At 45.1% G+C, this 25,923-nt stretch overlaps 1 protein-coding gene across 17 annotated transcripts in view; it reads right to left on the reverse strand.

Moving 5' to 3' along the window:
- LOC118381130 (low-density lipoprotein receptor-related protein 1B-like) overlaps positions 1–25,923 on the reverse strand; it is a 67,643-nt gene that overhangs the window by 36,948 nt on the left and 4,772 nt on the right. For 2 of the 17 annotated variants that reach the window (XM_052512388.1, XM_052512385.1), the window contains exons 5-24: positions 23,893–24,061; positions 23,636–23,804; positions 23,313–23,535; positions 20,367–20,486; positions 20,043–20,261; positions 18,130–18,438; positions 17,488–17,703; positions 13,804–13,953; positions 13,446–13,697; positions 10,192–10,344; positions 9,832–10,083; positions 6,584–6,736; positions 5,210–5,476; positions 4,834–5,049; positions 4,572–4,748; positions 4,199–4,465; positions 3,828–4,043; positions 3,427–3,656; positions 3,065–3,194; positions 2,763–2,956 (exon numbers count right to left, since the gene is read on the reverse strand). In XM_052512388.1, the coding sequence (XP_052368348.1) occupies positions 2,763–2,956; positions 3,065–3,194; positions 3,427–3,656; positions 3,828–4,043; positions 4,199–4,465; positions 4,572–4,748; positions 4,834–5,049; positions 5,210–5,476; positions 6,584–6,736; positions 9,832–10,083; positions 10,192–10,344; positions 13,446–13,697; positions 13,804–13,953; positions 17,488–17,703; positions 18,130–18,438; positions 20,043–20,261; positions 20,367–20,486; positions 23,313–23,535; positions 23,636–23,804; positions 23,893–24,061 (4,082 nt within the window). Of the gene's footprint in view, positions 1–2,762; positions 2,957–3,064; positions 3,195–3,426; positions 3,657–3,827; positions 4,044–4,198; positions 4,466–4,571; positions 4,749–4,833; positions 5,050–5,209; positions 5,477–5,832; positions 6,049–6,208; positions 6,476–6,583; positions 6,737–9,831; positions 10,084–10,191; positions 10,345–13,445; positions 13,698–13,803; positions 13,954–17,487; positions 17,704–18,129; positions 18,439–20,042; positions 20,262–20,366; positions 20,487–23,312; positions 23,536–23,635; positions 23,805–23,892; positions 24,062–25,923 lie in introns of all 17 variants that reach the window. The other 15 variants (XM_052512386.1, XM_052512387.1, XM_052512392.1 and 12 more) reach the window with 15 other exon arrangements.

Below are 25,923 nucleotides of genomic sequence, written 5' to 3' on the forward strand. Positions count from 1 at the left end.
AGCATTTCTCTACACCCGCAACACCTGCTAAATATGTGAATGTGTATGTGACTAATACAATTTGGATGGACACTGAGGATAACTGGACGATATTGCCACTCCAATTTGCCATATCTTCAATCTAAGCCTACAAGATAGTGTGCCCTCATTCCTAGAGGGAAGCAAAAGTCATTCCAGTAGAGGTAAACCCAGGCAATGCGTGATAAGAGCAGTTGCATCTCTGGACATGCTGGTTATACTGGGTGAGGTCACCGCGTGTGGGAGGTGGGACAAAGGAGGTATCTAAGGTATATGCAGTGGGACTAGGGGCTCTGCAGTAAACTAAAACAATGATAATTATCCTAAACATTATACAAGGCATATTGACATTTGAGAGAGACAAAGCGAGGCATAAATCAATCACAGGTGTTGATTGAGAGAGCTAAGTCAACAACGGGTAAGACAACAGCTAATCAGCTAAGTCAACACCAACAGGTTCATTGGCGATGAATGGGCAGAGAGGGTCGGTTAACTACACACAAGGCCTGAGTTCGGGGCTAGGGCCGACAGAAACAAAGGTAAACAATGTGGAGTACCGTGATAAATTAACAGTCCAGCAGGCATCAGCTATGTAGCAAAGTAATCATAGGGTCCAGTGTAGAGCATAGATGAAATAGGGAAACGCTACGTCGTTACTACACTAGTACGCGGGAGCAACGGCGTTTAAAGTTAGCAGTCCGGGGTAAATAGAAGCATCTGCTCCGTCGTCCAGCAAGGGCCGGTTGAAGGCACAGCTGATGAAATTACATCTGCGGACCAGTCGTGGTGGTACGAAGGGACCTGGCGAAAGAGGTATTGTAGTTGTGGTAATTTTGTTTGCTAGCCGGGAGATGAGTCTGGCTCAGGGCTAACTTCGGGGCTGGGTCACTCAGTGGCAGCTCGCTGTGATGATCAATATTCCAGGGTTTATGGCAGAAATCTGGCGTTGTAGTGGAGAAAAACAGTCGAGGCTGGCAGGTATTATCCAGGCTAAAAAAATCAGCTGGTGCCTGAGCAGAGGGTAAAGGCCGCTAGCAGTGGCTAACAGTGACTAAATGGCTAGTAACTTAACTAATTAGCTGGCAACCTTCTGATGAAAGTTTTGGCTATAGGTTCTAAAGAAATTGCAGATCCGTGTCACATTGAGTGAGGCGGGTTACCGGAAGGTATATTTAATTTAAAAATGGAAAAAGAGACTGAAAAACAAATTGGAATATAACCAAAAAGACAAGAAATACGAAAGTAAACGAGACAACAAACCACGTCTGCACTGAGATGCCATCTTGCCTTCTGGATGTTAGCGGGGTGAATAAGCAGCGGCTCAGGTGTTGTTATCCTTGATATTTTTGGCCTTCCAGTGACATCGTGTGCTGTAGTTGTCCTGGAGGGCAGGTAGTTTGCCCCCGGTGATGCGCTGTGCAGACCGCACCACCCCCTGGAGAGCCTTGTGGTTGTGGGCGATGCAGTTGCCATATCAGGTGGCGAGACAGGATACTCAATTGAGCATCTGTAAAAGTGTTTTAGGTGGCATGCCACATTACTTCAGCCTCTGCGTTAAGCCACTGTGTATGCGGAGGACTCCACACCATACACGTCAGCTACTACAGCGAGTGAAATCTCTGCAACCCTTAAAGAGCTGCAGTTAGTTTCAGAATGGGTGGCAATAAATAAGTTAGTCCTAATATTTCAACCTAAAAGCAAGGTGACTAAACTTCATTGAGTCAAACTATTGTGAACTGTCATTTTCAAAACATACAACAGTAAGATAAAGATACAACAGTAGCTAAGACGGGGAGAAGTATGTCCATAATAAAGCACTGCTCTGCCTTAACTATCAACAAGGCAGGTACTACAGGCCCTAGTTGTCTCACCTGGACTACTGCCCAGTCGTGTGGTTGGCTGTCAAATTACAATCGGCTCAGAACAGGGCAGCACAGCTGGCCCCTAAAATGTACACAGATCTAACAATAATAGCCAATGTCAGTTGTTCATGGATCAAAGTAGAGAGCTTTACTTCATCACTACTTGATTTTGTAAGAAGGGTTGACATGCTAATTGCACCGAGGTGTCTGTTTAAAATACTAGCAGACAGCCATGTATAATCCAAAAGGCATGCCACCAGAGGTCTCTTCACAGTCCCCAAGTCCATAACAGACTATGGGAGGCGCACAGTACTACAGAGCTACATGGAACTCTATTCCACATCAGTTAACTGATGCAGCAGTAGAATCAGATTTTAAACAGATAAAATAAAACCTTATGGAACAGCAGGGACTTTAAGGGTCACAAGCATACACGTACTAACACGTACTAACACGTACTAACACGTACTAACACGTACTAACACGTACTAACACGTACTAACACGTACTAACACGTACTAACACGTACTAACACGTACTAACACGTACTAACACGTACTAACACGTACTTTAACACGTACTAACACGTACTAACACGCACTAACACGTACTAACACGTACTAACACGTACTAACACGTACTAACACGTACTAACACGTACTAACACGTACTAACACGTACTAACACGTACTAACACGTACTAACACGTACTAACACGTACTAACACGTACTAACACGTACTCTACCCACACGTAACATGGCTTTTGTTTTGTAGATGTGGTAGTAGAGTAGTGTCCTGAGGGTACACAATGTGTTGTGAAAAGTGTTAAATGTAATGTTATGCAGGACCGGGTTTTGAAAACCCTGGGTTGGGGTACTAACCGGTCCGTAAGGGGTGCTGACACAGTGCTGGTCACATTGGGGGGTCCCAGGGCTGGAGCAGTTACTGGTGGAACAACCGTGCCCCTCATCAGATCCATCAGGACAGTTGATGATGTGGTCACACAGCAGGGAATGGTCCACACACTCTCCACTACCACACTGGTAAAGCTGGTTGGAGCACTTCAACTGGTCACCTACAGTAAAACAACAGACTGGTCCACACACTCTCCACTACCACAGCTGGTTGGAGCACTTCACCTGGCCAACTACAAAAGTAACCATAACCCTTTGTGTAAGCTCACATCCGGCCTCGTCACTGTAGTCCTCACAGTCCTTCTGTCCATCACACCTCCAGGTTGCAGGGATACACTGGGTATTAGAGACACAGCTCCACTGGAACTCCCCACACGTCACTGGAGACACCTTACAGTTCTGAAGTTTACCCAGAATTTAGAGATGGGTTAAGGTAAATTGATTGTGAGAGATTATGGAATTAACCTAGCATGCTAGTTTGTATTGGTTTCCAAAACAACCTTGGACTTCCTTAATACTGGTCATGGAGCCATAAAAGTGGTATCCATGAGTTCATCTGGCTGTGAGCAAGTATATAAATGTTTTGCACAATCATTTTAAAGTTTAGGTTAATATTAGGCGGGTTCCTCACCATCTCGTCTGAACCGTCAAGGCAGTCCTGTTCCCCATCACACAGCCATTCCTCCACAAGACATTCGTGGCTGTTTGGGCAGCGGAGGTCCGGGGGACAGTGGGGGGGTTTGGCACAGCCCACCTCGTCAGAATGGTCTCCGCAGTCAGCATGGCCGTCACAACGGAGAGCCTCAGACACACACTGACCATTACTGCACTGATACTGCTGCTGGCCACAAATAATTGCCACTGGGAGGAGAGAGAGATGGCAGAAGCAGAGGAGAGCAATGATTGCAAAAAACTGAGTAGAAACAGGTTCAGAACAAGGTGGAAATGGGTTCTAAACATGGAACCACATCAGTGGAAATGGGTTCTAAACACCCATTACAATGAAATGGTTTTTAGAGATCAGACTCATACCACAGTCTTCCTCATCAGAGCCGTCCACACAGTCTCTCTCTCCATCACAAATGAAGGTTTCTGGGATACAGCGGCCATTGTTGTCACAGCGATGACTGCAGCTCTTGGTGGGCTTGAAGCAGTCCATTTCATCAGAACGGTCCTGGCACTGGGCCTTCCCATCACACACCTGCTGCTGGTCGATACACTTCTTCCCATGAGCACACTGGAACTGACCTGAGGTAGGAACCAATGAGCACACTGGAACTGAGCTAACAACCAATGAGCACACTGGAACTGACCTAAGGACATTGATATGAATGGATGGATGTGCTGAAACTGGCCACTTGTGATTAAACACATTACACAAGATCATGAGGCGAGCTTCTGACCTGCTTTGCAGAGGAGCTCACAGTCCTGTTCATCTGATCCATCCTTACAGTCCACCTCTCCATCACAAACATGGCTGTGCAGGACACACTCTCTCCCATCCTTGCAGAGTCTAGAACCCATAGGGCACTTCAGGGGCGCAGTTTGGGATGTTGGAGCAGCTATCGTTGGACAGCCAATCTCATCTGAGCCATCATGGCAATGAGCGCGTCCATCACAAACCAGACTCCTCTCAATACATTTCCTCCTGTCCTTACACCGGAACTCACCTGGGAGACACACATAAGAGGGACCATGAAGAAAGGTTAAGAGGGTTTAAGGGGTTTTCTGGGTGGCAAAGCAGTATCAAATATCAGAACGCGTTAATATATCTACCTCGGTTTGGACATTTAGCAATGCAGGACTCCTCATCAAAACCATCAGGGCAGTCTTTCAATGTGTCACACAGCTGAGTTTGGGAGATGCACAAAGTTGAGCCCCGACACCTCACTGATGGACTAGTACAGGTCTGAGCCAGAGTTGGCAGGACAGGAGGAAGGGCCTTGTTAGAATCTAGGGAGAGAGGTTACATTAGATTCATTTAAAGACTCTCCTCATCCTTCTGTACCAACTGTCCAAGTAGTCAGCAGTGTCTCACCACAGCCTTCCTCATCAGAGCCGTCAGAACAGTCTCTCTCTCCATCACAGAGGAAGATTTCTGGGATACAGCGGCTATTGTTGTCACAGCGATGACTGCAGCTCTTGGTGGGCTTGAAGCAGTCCATTTCATCAGAACGGTCCTGGCACTGTGCCTTCCCATCACACATCTGCTGCTGGTCGATACACTTCTTCCCATGAGCACACTGGAACTGACCTGAGGTAGGAACCAATGAGCATTCTGGAACTGAGCTGAGCTAACAACCAATGAGCACACTGGAACTGACCTAAGGACATTGATGAATGGAAGGATTTGTGCTGAAACTGGCCACTTGTGATTAAACACATTACACCAGATCAAGAGGTGAGCTTCTGACCTGCTTCGCAGAGGAGCTCACAGTCCTGTTCATCTGATCCATCCTTACAGTCCACCTCTCCATCACAAACATGGCTATGCAGGACACACTCTCTCCCATCCTTGCACAGTCTAGAACCCATACGGCACTTCAGGGGCGCAGTTTGGGATGTTGGAGCAGCTATCGTTGGACAGCCAATCTCATCTGAGCCATCATGGCAATGAGCGCGTCCATCACAAACCAGACTCCTCTCAATACATTTCCTCCTGTCCTTACACCGGAACTCACCTGGGAGACACACATAAGAGGGACCATGAAGAAAGGTTAAGAGGGTTTAAGGGGTTTTCTGGGTGGCAAAGCAGTATCAAATATCAGAACGCGTTAATATATCTACCTCAGTTTGGACATTTAGCAATGCAGGACTCCTCATCAAAACCATCAGGGCAGTCTTTCAATGTGTCACACAGCTGAGTTTGAGAGATGCACAAAGTTGAGCCCCGACACCTCACTGATGGACTAGTACAGGTCTGAGCCAGAGTTGGCAGGACCTTGTTAGAATCTAGGGAGGGAGGTTACATTAGATTCATTTAAAGACTCTCCTCATCCTTCTGTACCAACTGTCCAAGTAGTCAGCAGTGTCTCACCACAGCCTTCCTCATCAGAGCCGTCAGAACAGTCTCTCTCTCCATCACAGAGGAAGATCTCTGGGATACAGCGGCTATTGTTGTCACAGCGATGACTGCAGCTCTTGGTGGGCTTGAAGCAGTCCATTTCATCAGAACGGTCCTGGCACTGTGCCTTCCCATCACACATCTGCTGCTGGTCGATACACTTCTTCCCATGAGCACACTGGAACTGACCTGAGGTAGGAACCAATGAGCATACTGGAACTGAGCTGAGCTAACAACCAATGAGCACACTGGAACTGACCTAAGGACATTGATGAATGGAAGGATTTGTGCTGAAACTGGCCACTTGTGATTAAACACATTACACCAGATCAAGAGGTGAGCTTCTCACCTGCTTTGCAGAGGAGCTCACAGTCCTGTTCATCTGATCCATCCTTACAGTCCACCTCTCCATCACAAACATGGCTATGCAGGACACACTCTCTCCCATCCTTGCACAGTCTGGAACCCATACGGCACTTCAGGGGCGCAGTTTGGGATGTTGGAGCAGCTATCGTTGGACAGCCAATCTCATCTGAGCCATCATGGCAATGAGCGCGTCCATCACAAACCAGACTCCTCTCAATACATTTCCTCCTGTCCTTACACCGGAACTCACCTGGGAGACACACATAAGAGGGACCATGAAGAAAGGTTAAGAGGGTTTAAGGGGTTTTCTGGGTGGCAAAGCAGTATCAAATATCAGAATGCATTAATATATATCTACCTCGGTTTGGACATTTAGTAATGCAGGACTCCTCATCAAAACCATCAGGGCAGTCTCTCAATGTGTCACACAGCTGAGTTTGGGAGATGCACAAAGTTGAGCCCCGACACCTCACTGATGGACTGGTACAGACTGGCTGAGCAGGAAGAATATCTGGAACGGTTGTAGTTGGAGCAAAATAAGCTGTAGTTAAGTGGAACTGGAGATTCTGTAGGCAGAGAGTATTACCAAGATAATGGACAAGCCTTTTACACTCTACCCAGAACAAGTGTAATGAAGCGTTAGTTTCCCCAAAACAATTCAGGACAAAGGGTTAGACTGTAGGTAACATGTCTCACCTGCTAATATACAAGCTAGTAAACATTTTCCAACTGTCAAATCCCATTTTATTTGTCAGATACACATGGTTAGCAGATGTTATTGCGAGTGTAGCGAAATGCTTGTGCTTCTAGTTCCGACCCTGCAGTAATATACAAGAAATCTAACAATTTCACAACAACTACCTTACACACACAAGTGTAAAGGAATGAATAAGAATATGTACATAAAAATATATGAATGAACGATGGCCGAACAGCATAGGCAAGATGCAGTAGATGGTATAGAGTAAAGTATATACATATGAGAAGAGTAATGTAAACATTATATAAAGTGGTATTGTTTAAAGTGGCTAGTGATACATTTATTACATCAATCTCTCATTATTAAAGTGGCTAGAGATAACAGTATGTTGCCAGCAGCCACTCAATGTTAGTGATGGCGATTTAACAGTCTGATGGCCTTGAGACAGAAGCTGTTTTTCAGCCTCTCAGTCCCCGCTTTGATGCACCTGTACTGACCTCGCCCTCTGGAGGATAGCTGGTTGAACAGGAAGTGGCTCGGGTGGTTGTTGTCCTTGATATTTTTGGCCTTCCTGTGACATCGGGTGGTGTAGTTGTCCTGGAGGGCAGGTAGTTTGCCCCAGTGATGCGTTGTGCAGAGCTCACTACCCTCTGGAGAGCCTTACGGTTGTGGGCGGAGCAGTTGCCGTACGAGGCAACAGCCCGACAGGATGCTCTCGATTGTGCATCTGTAAAAGTTTGTGAGTGTGTTTGGTGACAAGCCAAATTTCTTCAGCCTCCTGAGGTTGAAGAGGCGCTGCTGCGCCTTCACCATGCTGTCTGTGTGGGTGGACCATTTCAGTTTGTCCGTGATGTGTACGCCAAGGAACTTATCTTCCCACCTTCTCCACGACTGTTCCGTCGATGTGGATAGGGGCTCCTCTGTCTGCTGTTTCCTGAAGTCCACGATCCTCTCCTTTGTTGTGTTGACCTCGAGTGTGAGGTTGTTTTCCTGACCACACTCCGAGGGCCTTCACCTCCTCCCTGTAGGCCGTCTCGTCGTTGCTGGCAATCAAGCCTACCACTGTAGTGTAGTCTGCAAACTTGATGATTGAGTTGGAGGCGGGCATGGCCACCCAGTCATGGGTGAACAGGAGAGGGCTGAGAACGCACCCTTGTGGGGCCCCAGTGTTGAGGATCAGGGGGGTGGAGATGTTACCTACCCTCACCACCTGGGGGCGGCCCGTCAGGAATTCCAGGACCCAGTTTCACAGGGCGGGGTCGAGACCCAGGGTGTCGAGCTTAATGACGAGTTTGGAGGGTACTATGATGTTAAATGCTGAGCTGTAGTCGATGAACAGCATTCTTACATAGGTATTCCTCTTGTCCAGATGGGTTAGGGCAGTGCGATTGCGTCGTCTGTGGACCTATTGGGGCGGTAAGCAAATTGGAGTAGGTCTAGGGTGGTGGTGATATGGTCCTTGATTAGTCTCTCAAAGCACGGAAGTGAGTGTTACGAAGCGGATAGTCATTTAGCTCAGTTACCTTAGCTTTCTTGGGAACAGGAACAATGGTGGCCCTCTTGAAGCATGTGGGAACAGCAGACTGGGATAAGGATTGATTGAATATGTCCATAAACACACCAGCCAGCTGGTCTACGCATGCTCTGAGGACGCGGCTGGGGATGCCGTCTGGGCCGGCAGGCTTGCGAGGGTTAACACGTTTAAATGTCTTACTCTCGTTAGCTGCAGTGAAGGAGAGCCCACAGGTTTTGGTAGTGGGCCGTGTCAGTGGCACTGTCTCGTCCTCAAAGCGAGCAAAGTTGTTTAGTTTGTCTGGGAGCAAGACATCGTGGTCCGCGACGGGGCTGGTTTTCCTTTTGTAGTCTGACTGTAGACCATGTCACATACCTCTCGTGTCTGAGCCGTTGAATTGCAACTCTACTTTCTCTCTATACTGACGCTTAGCTTGTTTGATTGCCTTGGAGGGAATAGCTACACTGTGTATTCGGTCATGTTTCTGGTCACCTTGCCCCGATTAAAAGCAGTGGTTCGTGCTTTCAGTTTTGCGAATGCTGCCATCAATCCAGTTTCTGGTTGGGCAAGGTTTTAATAGACCCTGTGGGTACAACATCACCGATGCACTTGCTAATCAACTTTTTTGGTGCGTGTGCAGTTTATAAGGTACTCATTTAAAAATATATATGATTAATGTTGCAGATGTACAGTTTGTGTAGATTGTAACATGTACTATAAATAACCTTTTCTGCACATTAGTTGTCGATTTTGACAGGATATTTACCTATATGTGTAGTCAACAGGAGGCAGCGACGGCATCATTTTTTACTTACGTTTTAGGAATATAATTTAAACTTTCAACATTCATTTCGAATGGTATTGTACTTACTCAGTAAAAACTGCTGAATGAGTCCCAAAGCGTGCTGAGTCTTAATCATTTTGATATACCCCCCTGCCTATTCAGTGAGCCATCATTTAAGATTCATGCAAAAAACATTACAAGAATATTGATGTCTTGACTTTGTCTAAGGTAACGGTTAGCAAAATTAGGTAAATTGACAACGCACACTTTCTTTAACTGCAATGTTAATATGCATTACATGGCATTGTAGATTTGAGATGTCTTTTGACCTAATGTTCAACGCTTTCAGACAATGCGCTTATTCGCGATAAAAAAATGCGCACTAAAATTTCAAAACGATTAACTTACATTAACTGATTAACTCTGACAGCCCTACAAAAACATTGTATAACCTTTGTCACATTGTTGACCGTGTACTGCAAGTGGCAGTTCTGTCCGGCTCCCCATTTTTGGAACGTCATGCCATTTTATAAACACCGTCAGACACTTGGGACGTTTTCTAAATCGACTGACTGACCAAAGTGGAACCACAGTCAGAAATCAACTCACCACCACAGTCCTGTTCATCTGATCCATCCTTACAGTCCACCTCTCCATCACAAACATGGCTATGCAGGACACACTCTCTCCCATCCTTGCACAGTCTGGAACCCATACGGCACTTCAGGGGCGCAGTTTGGGATGTTGGAGCAGCTATCGTTGGACAGCCAATCTCATCTGAGCCATCATGGCAATGAGCACGTCCATCACAAACCAGACTCCTCTCAATACATTTCCTCCTGTCCTTACACCGGAACTCACCTGGGAGACACACATAAGAGGGACCATGAAGAAAGGTTAAGAGGGTTTAAGGGGTTTTCTGGGTGGCAAAGCAGTATCAAATATCAGAATGCATTAATATATATCTACCTCGGTTTGGACATTTAGTAATGCAGGACTCCTCATCAAAACCATCAGGGCAGTCTCTCAATGTGTCACACAGCTGAGTTTGGGAGATGCACAAAGTTGAGCCCCGACACCTCACTGATGGACTGGTACAGACTGGCTGAGCAGGAAGAATATCTGGAACGGTTGTAGTTGGAGCAAAATAAGCTGTAGTTAAGTGGAACTGGAGATTCTGTAGGCAGAGAGTATTACCAAGATAATGGACAAGCCTTTTACACTCTACCCAGAACAAGTGTAATGAAGCGTTAGTTTCCCCAAAACAATTCAGGACAAAGGGTTAGACTGTAGGTAACATGTCTCACCTGCTAATATACAAGCTAGTAAACATTTTCCAACTGTCAAATCCCATTTTATTTGTCAGATACACATGGTTAGCAGATGTTATTGCGAGTGTAGCGAAATGCTTGTGCTTCTAGTTCCGACCCTGCAGTAATATACAAGAAATCTAACAATTTCACAACAACTACCTTACACACACAAGTGTAAAGGAATGAATAAGAATATGTACATAAAAATATATGAATGAACGATGGCCGAACAGCATAGGCAAGATGCAGTAGATGGTATAGAGTAAAGTATATACATATGAGAAGAGTAATGTAAACATTATATAAAGTGGTATTGTTTAAAGTGGCTAGTGATACATTTATTACATCAATCTCTCATTATTAAAGTGGCTAGAGATGAGTCAGTATGTTGCCAGCAGCCACTCAATGTTAGTGATGGCGATTTAACAGTCTGATGGCCTTGAGACAGAAGCTGTTTTTCAGCCTCTCAGTCCCCGCTTTGATGCACCTGTACTGACCTCGCCCTCTGGAGGATAGCTGGTTGAACAGGAAGTGGCTCGGGTGGTTGTTGTCCTTGATATTTTTGGCCTTCCTGTGACATCGGGTGGTGTAGTTGTCCTGGAGGGCAGGTAGTTTGCCCCAGTGATGCGTTGTGCAGAGCTCACTACCCTCTGGAGAGCCTTACGGTTGTGGGCGGAGCAGTTGCCGTACGAGGCAACAGCCCGACAGGATGCTCTCGATTGTGCATCTGTAAAAGTTTGTGAGTGTGTTTGGTGACAAGCCAAATTTCTTCAGCCTCCTGAGGTTGAAGAGGCGCTGCTGCGCCTTCACCATGCTGTCTGTGTGGGTGGACCATTTCAGTTTGTCCGTGATGTGTACGCCAAGGAACTTATCTTCCCACCTTCTCCACGACTGTTCCGTCGATGTGGATAGGGGGCTCCTCTGTCTGCTGTTTCCTGAAGTCCACGATCCTCTCCTTTGTTGTGTTGACCTCGAGTGTGAGGTTGTTTTCCTGACCACACTCCGAGGGCCTTCACCTCCTCCCTGTAGGCCGTCTCGTCGTTGCTGGCAATCAAGCCTACCACTGTAGTGTAGTCTGCAAACTTGATGATTGAGTTGGAGGCGGGCATGGCCACCCAGTCATGGGTGAACAGGAGAGGGCTGAGAACGCACCCTTGTGGGGCCCCAGTGTTGAGGATCAGGGGGGTGGAGATGTTACCTACCCTCACCACCTGGGGGCGGCCCGTCAGGAATTCCAGGACCCAGTTTCACAGGGCGGGGTCGAGACCCAGGGTGTCGAGCTTAATGACGAGTTTGGAGGGTACTATGATGTTAAATGCTGAGCTGTAGTCGATGAACAGCATTCTTACATAGGTATTCCTCTTGTCCAGATGGGTTAGGGCAGTGCGATTGAGTCGTCTGTGGACCTATTGGGGCGGTAAGCAAATTGGAGTAGGTCTAGGGTGGTGGTGATATGGTCCTTGATTAGTCTCTCAAAGCACGGAAGTGAGTGTTACGAAGCGGATAGTCATTTAGCTCAGTTACCTTAGCTTTCTTGGGAACAGGAACAATGGTGGCCCTCTTGAAGCATGTGGGAACAGCAGACTGGGATAAGGATTGATTGAATATGTCCATAAACACACCAGCCAGCTGGTCTACGCATGCTCTGAGGACGCGGCTGGGGATGCCGTCTGGGCCGGCAGGCTTGCGAGGGTTAACACGTTTAAATGTCTTACTCTCGTTAGCTGCAGTGAAGGAGAGCCCACAGGTTTTGGTAGTGGGCCGTGTCAGTGGCACTGTCTCGTCCTCAAAGCGAGCAAAGTTGTTTAGTTTGTCTGGGAGCAAGACATCGTGGTCCGCGACGGGGCTGGTTTTCCTTTTGTAGTCTGACTGTAGACCATGTCACATACCTCTCGTGTCTGAGCCGTTGAATTGCAACTCTACTTTCTCTCTATACTGACGCTTAGCTTGTTTGATTGCCTTGGAGGGAATAGCTACACTGTGTATTCGGTCATGTTTCTGGTCACCTTGCCCCGATTAAAAGCAGTGGTTCGTGCTTTCAGTTTTGCGAATGCTGCCATCAATCCACAGTTTCTGGTTGGGCAAGGTTTTAATAGACCCTGTGGGTACAACATCACCGATGCACTTGCTAATCAACTTTTTTTGGTGCGTGTGCAGTTTATAAGGTACTCATTTAAAAATATATATGATTAATGTTGCAGATGTACAGTTTGTGTAGATTGTAACATGTACTATAAATAACCTTTTCTGCACATTAGTTGTCGATTTTGACAGGATATTTACCTATATGTGTAGTCAACAGGAGGCAGCGACGGCATCATTTTTTACTTACGTTTTAGGAATATAATTTAAACTTTCAACATTCATTTCGAATGGTATTGTACTTACTCAGTAAAAACTGCTGAATGAGTCCCAAAGCGTGCTGAGTCTTAATCATTTTGATATACCCCCCTGCCTATTCAGTGAGCCATCATTTAAGATTCATGCAAAAAACATTACAAGAATATTGATGTCTTGACTTTGTCTAAGGTAACGGTTAGCAAAATTAGGTAAATTGACAACGCACACTTTCTTTAACTGCAATGTTAATATGCATTACATGGCATTGTAGATTTGAGATGTCTTTTGACCTAATGTTCAACGCTTTCAGACAATGCGCTTATTCGCGATAAAAAAATGCGCACTAAAATTTCAAAACGATTAACTTACATTAACTGATTAACTCTGACAGCCCTACAAAAACATTGTATAACCTTTGTCACATTGTTGACCGTGTACTGCAAGTGGCAGTTCTGTCCGGCTCCCCATTTTTGGAACGTCATGCCATTTTATAAACACCGTCAGACACTTGGGACGTTTTCTAAATCGACTGACTGACCAAAGTGGAACCACAGTCAGAAATCAACTCACCACCACAGTCCTGTTCATCTGATCCATCCTTACAGTCCACCTCTCCATCACAAACATGGCTATGCAGGACACACTCTCTCCCATCCTTGCACAGTCTGGAACCCATACGGCACTTCAGGGGCGCAGTTTGGGATGTTGGAGCAGCTATCGTTGGACAGCCAATCTCATCTGAGCCATCATGGCAATGAGCGCGTCCATCACAAACCAGACTCCTCTCAATACATTTCCTCCTGTCCTTACACCGGAACTCACCTGGGAGACACACATAAGAGGGACCATGAAGAAAGGTTAAGAGGGTTTAAGGGGTTTTCTGGGTGGCAAAGCAGTATCAAATATCAGAAAGCGTTAATATATCTACCTCGGTTTGGACATTTAGCAATGCAGGACTCCTCATCAAAACCATCAGGGCAGTCTTTCAATGTGTCACACAGCTGAGTTTGGGAGATGCACAAAGTTGAGCCCCGACACATCACTGATGGACTGGTACAGACTGGCTGAGCAGGAGGCACTGAGTTGGAAACATGTGCATCCATTTAAATTCATTTTCAGATGAATTGCTTTTTCATTCAGAATTGAAGACATTAATGATCCCACTAACCTTCCTTTACACAACATAAGCCCTCTGAGACTTTAAATGCAACCTTAAATGCAAAAATCTAAATACAACATGTAAAGTGTTGGTCCCTAGTTATGATCCCAGCGATGTTGCAAACTTAAAATTCTGTACACAAATGTTTTTACATCTGTTGGTGAGCATTCTCCTTTGCCAAGATAATCCAGCTACCTGACAGGTGCGGCATATCAAGAAACTGATTAAACAACGTGATCATTGGGGACAATATAAGGCCTCTAACCTTTCACGTGTATATCTAATGTTTCCCCCAGCATGAGTTTTTCTATGTGCGGGATGTTAAAATACACTCAATCTGATTTGTGCGGAACAGGAGTATTAATCTGCGCTGACCTCAAACCAAGGCACGTTGCCTGCTAATTAACTATAGGCCAATTATTTTAACACATTTCTTTCCTAACAGTTTGAATTATTACATGTAGAAAGTAGCCCATTTCGCTGTTGCGTTATGTATGTTTGAGGCTCCACTGAGCCAGTCCAACTTCTTTCTTTGACAAGAGCCCAAGCACTTCCCCAGTGTTTCCACAGATCAGACATTTGCTCATATCTGGTCAGAACACTATTCACTGTTTTATTCACATATTTTCATGAGCTGGTGACAAATAATGCACTCCAATTCTTGCATATTGCAATAATGTGTTTAAAACACTTTAAAGTTCTGAATGTTATTATATTATGCTAAGCTATTTGCCAGCTATGAGTGGCAGCGTGTTTGTTGACATACCATATCCTGGTTGTCGCATAAGCGTCTGTCGGACCAAAGAAGTTAGGATAGGGGGCATCATTTTCACTTTTGGATGAAAAGCGTGCCCAGAGTAAACTGCCTCCTACTCAGTCCTAGATGCTAATATATGCATATTAGTAGATTTGGATAGAAAACACTAAAGTTTCTCAAACGTTTTGAATGATGTCTGTGAGTATAAGAATTCATATGGCAGGCAAAAACCTGAAATCCAACCAGGAAGTGGGAAATCTGAGGTTAGTAGTTTTTCCAAAGCGTGGCCTACCGAATAATGTCTATGGGTTCGAATTACACTTCCTACGGCTTCCAGTAGATTTTAACTGTCTTTAGAAACGTGTTTGAGGCTTCTACTATAAAGGAGGGAATGAGGGCTCTTTGAGTCAGTGGTCTGGCTTGTGAAGCGCGGTCACGAAGCTCTCGTTCCATGGCTTTTCTACAGACAATGGAATTCTACGGTTGGAACATTATGTTAAAAACATCCTAAAGATCGATTCTATACAACATTTGATATGTTTCTACGATCAGTAATTAACTTTTTGGAATTTGCCTGCCCTTTCCACTGGAAGTTGCACGCGTTTCGATTTGTTTACCAAACACCCTAACAAAAGGAGGTATATAGACATACATTAACTTTATTGAACAAATCAAACATTGTCGAACTGGGATTCTTGGGAGTGCATTCTGATGATCAAAGGTAAGAAAATACGTAATGCTATTTCTGACTAATGTTGACTGCGCAACATGGCGGATATTTCTTTGCTGGTTTGGGCTCTAAAACTCCGTACTCAGCTTATTGCATGGTATGCTTTAAAAAAAAATCTGTCTTTAAAAAATCTGACAGAGGTTGCATTAAGGAGAGGTGTATCTAAAATTCCATGCATAAGACTTTTATTTTCATCAGCAATTATAATGAGTATTTCTGTAAATTGATGTGGCTCTGCAAAATCACCACATATTTCACGCCAATGTAAAATTACATTTTTGGATATAAACATGCACTTTATCGAACAAAACATACATGTATTGTGTAACATTAAGTCCTATGAGTGTCATCTGATGAAGATCAAAGGTTAGGGATTGATTTTCTCTCCATTTGTGCTTTTTGTGACAATCGTTTGTGGAGCGTTCACTGTGGAGCGTTCACTGTAAAGCATTTTGCAACCACACTGTAGCTGGATTAATGAGAATTTTGATTTATGAGATTTGTTGATTTGTATTTGGCGCCCTCCAATTTCATTGGCTGTTGGCGATGGGTTCCTCTAGCGGAAACCGTTCCCAGACAGGTATACTAAACGAGGTTTAGGGATGGTTCCTCTCCCAGAGACCGTTCCCAGACAGGTATACTAAACGAGGTTTAGACAGGATGGTTCCTCTAGCGGAAACCGTTCCCAGACAGGTATACTAAACGAGGTTTAGGGATGGTTCCTCTAGCGGAAACCGTTCCCAGACAGGTATACTAAACGAGGTTTAGGGATGGTTCCTCTAGCGGAAACCGTTCCCAGACAGGTATACTAAACGAGGTTTAGGGATGGTTCCTCTAGCGGAAACCGTTCCCAGACAGGTATACTAAACGAGGTTTAGGGATGGTTTTAGGGATCCCAGACAGGTTCCGAGGTTTAGGGATGGTTCTCTAGCGGAAAGTTCCCAGAAACCGAGGTTTAGGGATGGTTCCCAGACAGGTACAGGTATACTAAACGAGGTTTAGGGACGGAAACCGTTCCCAGACAGGTATACTAAACGAGGTTTAGGGATGGTTCCTCGGAAACCGTTCCCAGACAGGTATACTAAACGAAGGGACTAGCGGAAACCGTTCCCAGACAGGTATACTAAACTAGGTTTAGGGATGGTTCCTCTAGCGGAAACCGTTCCCAGACAGGTATACTAAACGAGGTTTAGGGATGGTTCACGCCACTGACTTGAAACTTCGGAAATATACAAGGTCAAATCATGACGTCCGTGATATAAATTCCCCTCATAATATTTCCAGCATCACACCCCCCCATGATACTTTCCCCCATTTTAACCCACGATGACGTTGAAACTACTCCACCTCAAAATGAAATGATCCGCTAAAATTACATCAAATAATTGTTAACCAATATCTGGAAACCCTGTTTAGCTTTCACGCTACAGTTAGGTTTGTATTTGGGGTGAAATGCGAGGTGATTTGCTTTGTGATTTGTCATACTAAATTAATTTTATCCTACATACACTAAGTACATTGAAGATTTGTAAAATGCTGAAAAGTGGCCAAACTAAGTTGATATTTCAGGCAATGGGCGCACGGGCGGCAGGTAGCCTAGTGGTTCGAGCGTCGGGCCAGTAACCAAAAGGTTGCTGGACCAAATCCGTGAGCTGACAAAGTAAAAATCTGTCATTCTGACCAAGGAAGTTCACCCACTGTTCCCCGGTAGGTGGTCATTGTAAATAAGATTGTTCTTAATCTGACTTGCATCGTTAAGTAAAACAAATGTAAATCCATCTTTTACTAGGTTTATTTTAGTCTTATAGTGAATGGCATTAGAGAGTTTGCTTCTCAAATACAAACATGGCTGCCAAATAATTTAATTGACTGATTTCCTTCAATTAACCAACTCAGTAAATCTTTGAAATTGTTCAATGTTGCATTTATATTTTTTTTCACTATACATTAACGCTATTGTACCAACCTTCCTTTACATCCAGAGCCACGATCACCCTGACAACGCCTGGCCCGACAGGGACATCGTGGACACGCCTCCTGTCCCGTCTGTCCCACACAGTGATGACATCATTAAACAGCGACACCAGGAGCGGAGAGTGAGCGGCCATGATGGAACCAGGGACATTCCACTCTCTGCCTGCCAGGTGAGTCTGCGACTTCAACAGACTCATGATGTTCAGATCTACACAGGGTCAAGGAGCACAAAGAGATTGTTTGAGTGGTAAGGCGAAAGCAACCGACTGTTAGTGAAAGTCCATGTGCAAAGTCAGTGTTGACAGCCGAACACAGATGTAGCCTTCCAACAGCAAAGTTCAGATCAACCTGGTTCTTAATGTTTAGAAAAGTTTATTTGTCAAAATAAACACTTCAACACCCATATCACACAAACTGAAAATACATAGGTGTAAAATAAATTGGTGAGATGCTCAAATGTTACATTAATTTGTACATGGTTGCTTCTTTGGTTGCGTTTGCACGAGCCCCGCCATCCCCACACGACATGATCATTCCTAACCAGATGACCAGCTCAACACCGAGGAGCACAAGAAAAAGCATTATAGGAGACAGAATCACTGTTAAAGATAATATTGCAGTAAATAATACTGACCATCCCCCTCTGTGTTCCAGAGCAGTGTGTTAGATTGTAGGTCCAAAACAATGCGCCCAGCGACGTGTCCCTCCACTCTCAGGACTTTCCTAGGGTTTCCTCCTGGCAGTCTCATGGATAGGATCCAGCCAGCCTCCAGCAAGTACAGCCTCCCCCGCTGCCAGTCCAGATAAACATCTCTTACCTCACTGCCTGACTGGTACAGTCTCCGTGGGTAACCCTGATCCATGTTAGTGACTCCAACACAGACTTCATCACATGACAGCCAGTACAGATTTCTCATCTTCTGGTCTACTGCCACCACGCAGGCTAGGGGGCAAGGACAGCACAACATGAATATACTGGACCAGCTCATGAAACATTTATCATGACGTTGGCATGTGGGTGAGGTTTATGACCACCCCATAAATACCTTTCATCTCTCTTGACTCTAGGTAAGATCGGAAGGTAATGTTTTGTCTGCTGAGAAAGATGGCTTTTTTTAAAAATCTGACACACCAGGTTGATTAACAAGCCAAGCTGTGTTTTGCTATATTGCACTTGTGATTTCATGAAATTAAATATTTTTAGAAATTTAGAAAATAATTTGGTGCTCTGCAATTCAGCGGATGTTGACGAAAATGATCCAGCTAAAGGGATGGTGCATTAAGAAGTTAACAGAGCGTCTGGGAACATCAATAATAATATAATATAATAATATATGCCATTTAGCAGACGCTTTTATCCAAAGCGACTTACAGTCATGTGTGCATACATTCTACGTATGGGTGGTCCCGGGGATCGAACCCACTACCCTGGCATTACAAGCGCCATGCTCTACCAACTGAGCTACAGAAGGACCTAAAGATGGAACCATATTTCTGTAATCCAACCAGTTGAAAATATGTGTTGGTACTCAATGAATATGTTAGTTCGGTTGGCGTCTGAGACATGATGACGATAGGACGACAAAATGTATCTTGGAAAGTCAACACCTAGTTATTAGATTCACATGGAATTGTTGTGCAATTTAAACATGAAACTATTTCTGGAAAGATTAAATGTAATTTTAGCTTCCAAATGAGAGAATTGGGTTTTCATAAGTGAACTATGCCCTGCCCATGTGAACAAACATTGGTTATAAACTGAAACACGCCCTTCTCTCCCCTCCTATATAAAGCCCTTAATGAAAATGTAACTTTTTGTTCCGAGGAGGTTAGGGTGACCGTCCCACGTTAAAAGGGCTCAGATAATAAGCTGTTCCAAGGACGTGTGGACTTGAACCCCACGTTGAAAGGACAAAGACCACCTACAGAACTAAGCCAACCTCAGCAAGAATCTAACAAATATAGCATTGAATTTCAATGTGAAGGTGACAACCTACACACTGGAAGGATGAAATTCGACTACCAGCCAGAATATAGCATGAGCTTAATTAAAAGTAGGGCAACTTGGTATGAACTTTCAACTCTTATTCACTCCAGAAGTGATACCTCCTAGCCGTTGAGTTGAAGCAGTCGCTAAACGTGGGCTAGGAGAGGACAGTTAGAGTATCCATTCTACCACGCTCCAGTTCACCACTAGACATTCAGAGGACCAGAGATCGATAAAGGAAAATTCCATCGACAACCAATCTACCGAAGCGCAGATCAGAGTAAATATTTATTGCAATCTCTTTTTCAAATGGGCGGTGATTTAGAATGCATAAGATGTATTTACGATAGGATAGCTTCTCCCTTTGTTACTTTAATCACGTAATATTACGTGTCATATCACTTAATCGGGCATAGCCACGACACATAGGACATAGACTTTACATGTTGCGTTTATATATTTGTTCAGTGTACATGCATATATGCACACAAACACTAAACCTGCACAATCTGGCTCCATTATATGTACCTGATTTCTGGTTGGGAGAGTAAACAATGTACCTGGTCTCAGCGTAGGGACAGTCTCTGTTTGGCCGGTATTGAGGTTCCAGCGCATCACATGACCAGTGCTGTTCGCCCAGTAGACCCAGTCCCCCCTCCAGTCGATGTCAAAAGACTCCATGACGTCATCCGTAGTCAGCAGTTTGGTCTTGATCAGCTCCTTCCCTTTCAACTCAAACAGGTTCAGTGTTGTGGATGTTGCATAAGCAAACCTGGGATCTGTGTGATAGAATAACAAGTACATTGCTCAACAAATGCTCTAAAGTGCCAGAACTAGCAGAGAAAGAAACAGGGTTAGAATTCTGTAACACATGGTAATCATACATTCACATGAGCCATCTGCCACGAGCAGTTTGTCATCAGGACAGGTACAGGTGAACCCAGCAGGCAGGTCCAGAGTCAGCATGCAGAGCTGGCAGCCAGACATAACACAGGCTGATGGAGCTTCAAAATAATAAAAATATGATAAACATAGAGTTGTCCTACAACAAAGGAGATGTTAGCCTTCGCATGATATGACCCAAACCTCTAGAGTAAGCATGATATACCCCATTGAGGCGGTAGGTAGCCTAGTGGCTAGAGCATTGGGCCAGTAACCGAACGGTTGCCAGATCGAATCCCCGAGCTGACAAGGTAAAATCTGTCGTTCTGCCACTGAACAAGGCAGTTAAAGGTCTCTCACATCTGCTACAGTGAGCGTGATCACACAATCTGTAACAACCACTCCCTAACCAAGTCTAATACTTATGTTTCATGCAGACCACAAGTCAGTCACAAGTCAGTGTGTCCAAGAAAGTGAAGGTAGCCTGCCTAAAGGACTTGACCCATAGCACTCAAATCGGTAGCCATGAAGTGCTTTGAAAGGCTGGTCATGGCTCACAACGATTATCCCGGAAACCTTAGACCCACTCCAAACCGCCACAACAGATGACGCAATCTCAATCGCACTCCACACTGCCCTTTCCCACCTGGACAAAAGGAGCACCTATGTTAGAATGTTATTTGTTGACGACAGCTCAGCATTCACCTTTTTGACCTCAAAACTCATCACTAAGCTAAGGACCCTGGTAGTAAACACCTCGCCCTGCAACTGGATCCTGGACTTCCTGACGGGCCGCCCCCAGGTGGTAAAGGTAGGCAACACCACATCTGCCACGCTGATCCTCAACACTGGTGCCCCTTCAGGGGTGCATGCTCAATCCCCTCCTGTACTCCCTGTTCAACCACAACCGCATGACAAAGCACGACTGAGCGCCAATGAGAAGGCTGATCGAGAGGTTGTCAGACCTTGCAGTGTGGTGCCAGGAATACAACCTCTCCCTCAATGTAAGCAAGACAAATGAGCGGATCGTGGACTACAATGAAAGGAAGGCCGAACATGACCCCTTTCACGGCGACAGGGTTGTCGTGGAGTGGGTTGAGAGTTCCAATTCCTTGGTGTCCATCACCAAACTATCATGGTCCAAAAACACCAAGACAGGCTTGAAGAGGTCACAACATTTCTCCCCCAAGATACTGAAAAGATTTGGAATGGATCCCCAGATCCGCAAAATCGAGAGCATCCTGACCGGTTGCGTCACCACCTGGTATGGCAACTGCTCTATAAGGAGCTACAGAGGGTAGTGCTTACGGCCCAGTAAATCACTGGGGCCAAACTTCCTGCCATCCAGGACCTATATACAAGCCGGTGTCGGAGGAAGGAAAAAAAAATGTGTCAATGACTCCAGTCACCCAAGTCAGATTGTTCTCTACTACAGCAGTACCGGAGCGCCGCCACCAAGTCTAGGTCCAAAAGGCTCCTTAACAGCTTCTACCCCCAAGCCATAAGACAACTGAAGAAATAATCAAATGGCCACCCAGACTATTTATATTTCTTGAACTGTATTGTTGGTTAAGGGCTTGTAAGTAAAGCATTTCACTGTAAGGTCTGTTGTATTTGGCACATTGTGACAAATTAAAGGCAAACTCCGTCATTCATTGAATCAGGTAGTTCAAGCATCAAAACCGACTGATATTGCCAAGTACCCTAATGATTTTTTCATTGGCAAGATTAGCAAACTTGGGCATGACATACCAGCAACAAGCACTGACACTACACATCCAAATACAATACCTTCCAAAAGTTGAGTCACTTCAAAATGTCCTTGTTTGATAGAAAAGCACTGTCAATTAAAACAACATCAAATTGATCAGAAATACAGTGTAGACATTGTTCATGTTGTAAATTACTATTGTAGCTGGAAAAGGCTGATTTTTAATGGATTATCTACATAGGCGTACAGAGGCCCATTATCCGCAACGATCACTCCTGTGTTCTTAGGACACTAAAGAGGCTTTTTTACTGACTCTGAAAAACACCAAAAGAAAGATGCCCAGGGTCCCTACTCATCTGCGTGAATGTACCTTAGGCATGCTGCAAGGAAGCATGAGGACTGCAAATATGGTCCTTCTGTAGCTCAGTTGGTAGAGCATGGCGCTTGTAACGCCAGGGTAGTGGGTTCGATCCCTGGGACCACCCATATGTAGAATGTATGCACACATGACTGTAAGTCGCTTTGGATAAAAGCGTCTGCTAAATGGCATATAATAATATTTTTAATAATAATGTGGCCAGGGCAATACATTGTCATGTTTTTACTGTGAGACACCTAAGAAAGCGTTACAGGGAGACAGGATGGACAGATCGTCCTCGCAGTGGCAGACCACGTGCAACACCAGCACAGGATCAGTACATCCGAACATCACACCTACGGGACAGGTACAGGATGGCATCAACAACTGCCCGAGTTTTACCAGGAACGCACAATATTCTTATTCATTCCTTTACACTTGTGTTTTTAAGGTAGTTGTGAAATTGTTAGGTTAGATATTACTGCATGGTCAGAACTTGAAGCACAAGCATTTCGCTACACACGCATTAACATCTGCTAACCATGTGTATGTGACAAATTCAATTTAATCCCTCCATCAGTGCTCAGACTGTCCACAATAGGCTGAGGCTGGACTTCGGGCTTGTAATTTTTATTGTTTCTACATTTTATTTAACTAGGCAAGTCAGTTAAGAACAAATTCTTATTTACAATGATGGCCTAGGAACAGTGGGTTAACTGCCTTGTTCAGGGGCAGAATTACATTTTTACCTTGTCAGCTCTGGGATTCGATCTAACAACATTTCAGTTACTGGCCCAACACTAACTACTTGCCTACCTGCCACCGGAACATGTTATTTGATGTCCCATGCCTTTAGAGTTAGCATGATATACCCCATACCTTTTGGCTGCTGTTGTTCATGGTATGCCTCTAGGACAGGGAGTGTTGTCCTCTGAATAAAGTTCTTCTGATTAGGTTGGTCCTGAGGGGAGCGCCACAGACCCTTCTGATCTGTCCAGTAGAACCATCTGTCAAACACCGCCAGGCTCTGAGCTAGTCTCCTCTTAAAGAACTCCAGAAAGCTGTAGCGACCACTCCCATCCACTCGCACAGTCTCTATGGACTGAAAAAGAAGAAAAACAATTGGTTCTACCTTGGCAATATGTTCATTGCTGCGGACAGACAAGCAGTACTATTGGTTATAGCTGGACTATATCATAAACCTTTTTAAAATCACTCATCCAGTACAGCCTCCGAGCTGTAACGTCCAGGGTCAGACTCCGTGGAGCCTGTGCAGTGAGGACCACCAGAGATTCCTGCTTTAACCCATCCATCCCAGATCTCTCCAGAGTAATTTTATCACCTGGACCTTTGTTGATCCAAAACAACAAGCTGCAAAGTAAAGGAGAAAATGACAAATTCTTGCAATAAATGCCCCAACCACAGATCAAAAGTACCACAAATATTAACATGATCCAACCTTTCAATGGGAAGAAGGACCAGCTCCAAAGGGTCTATGTTCTTGGCCAAGACCGTTGCAAATCCACTCCCATCAGCTGCTCCAACATGAATAGACCGGGTCTTCTGGTTGGTCCAGTACAGCTGGCCTGTCAGCCAATCACAGACTAGACTTCTAACCCCATATTGTCCTGAGAGCAGAGGGGGAACCACATCACAACTCTACATACCTAGTGTCCAGGGCATGCTCCAGGCATAATCAAACTCAGTCTGGGTCTCAACTTAATGTTGAAAGTTTGAATAGTATAATACTCAAGGTGCAATTTAGAAATGGACCAGGCCCAAATCCGACATTTGGAGGAAGAGGCAAATTTAGGGGCCGGTGTGCAGGATACCTGACGAGACTACATCAGTGAGTGGATAAACCACCTCGGACCTCCGTTATAACATTCAATCACTGGAGAATAAACTGGATGAGCTGCACTCTACACTATCAATGTAATATTTTTCTCCAACTAGTGGCTGAACAAGAACATGGAAAATATACGTCCAGCTGTTTTTTCTACTCTATACTGCATTGGGTAAGCTCGGGGGGTTAAAACCTCATAAGCTGTGGACCAGAGGTGTGAAACTCTTTCCATGGAGGGCCTAGTGTCAGCTGGTGTTTCCCCTTTCAATTAAGACCTAGGCAACCAGGTGAGGCGTATTCCTTACTAATTAGTGACCTTAACGCACCAATCAAGTACAGGGAAGGCACAAAAACTCAATGGAGTGAATTTGACACGTGCTGTAACCATACTATTTACCAAGAGAGTTTATTCTACTTTTCATCGCAGTCTACTTACCACCACAAACAGATGCTGGCACTAAGACTGCAATCGAGCTGTATAGGGCTATAAGCAAAAGAACTGCTTGCCGTGTGGTAGCAGAGAGAAGTCTATGACTTGGCTGGCGTCACAATTTTTAGGGCCTTCCTCTGACCGTGCCTAGTATATAGGTCCTGGATGGCAGGAAGCTTGGCCCCAGTGATGTTCTGGGCCGTACACACTACCCTCTGCACCAGGTGGTGATGCAACCAGTCAGGATGCTCTCAATGATACAGCTGTATAACCTTTTTAGGATCTGAGGACCCATGACAAATCTATTCAGTCTCCTGAGGGGGAATATGTTTTGTTGTGCCATCTTCACAACTGTCTTGGTGTGCTTGGACCATGTTAGTTTGTTAGTGATGTGGACACCAAGGAGCTTGAAGCTCTAAACCTGCTCCAGCACAGCCCCGTCAATGAGAATGGGGGTGTGCTCGGTCCTGCATTTCCTGAAGTCCAATCTCTTTTGTCTTGATCACATTGAGGGAGAGGTTGTCCTGGCACTACGGCCAGGTCTCTGACCATTTCCCTATAGGCGGTCTCATCGTTGATCAGGCCTACCACTTGTGTCATCAGCAAACTTATTGGTGTTGGAGTCGTGCCTGGTCATGCAGTCATGAGTGGACAGGGAGTAGAGGGGACTGAGTACACACCAGAGGGGCCCCGTGTTGAGGATTAGAGTGGCGGATGTGTTGTTCCCTACCATTACCACCTGGGGGTGACCTGTCAGGATGTCCAGGATCCAGTTGCAGAGGGAGGTGTTTTGTCCCATGGTCCTTAGCTTAGTGGTGAGCTTTGAGGGAACTATGGTGGTGAACGCTGAGCTGTAGTCAATGAACAGCATTCTCAAATAGGTGTTCCTTTTGTCAAGGTGTGAAAGGGCAGTATTGGACTGCAATCGAGATTCCATTTGTGGATCTGTTTGGGCAGCATGGAAATTGGAGTGGGTCTAGGGTTTCTGGGATGGTGTTGATGTGAGCCATGACCAGCCTTTCAAAGCACTTCATGGCTACAGTGCTTCAGATCGGTAGTCATTTAGTCAGGTTACCTAGTGTTCATGTGCACAGGGACTATGGTGGTCTGCTTGAAACATGTTAGTATTCGACTCAGACAGGGAGAGGTTGAAAATGTCAGTGAAGACACTTGCCAGTTGGTCAGCGCATGCCTTGAGAATGTTGACCTGTTTA

The sequence above is a fragment of the Oncorhynchus keta genome, unplaced genomic scaffold (genome assembly GCF_023373465.1).
Source record: "Oncorhynchus keta strain PuntledgeMale-10-30-2019 unplaced genomic scaffold, Oket_V2 Un_contig_8233_pilon_pilon, whole genome shotgun sequence".
NCBI lineage: Eukaryota > Metazoa > Chordata > Actinopteri > Salmoniformes > Salmonidae > Oncorhynchus > Oncorhynchus keta.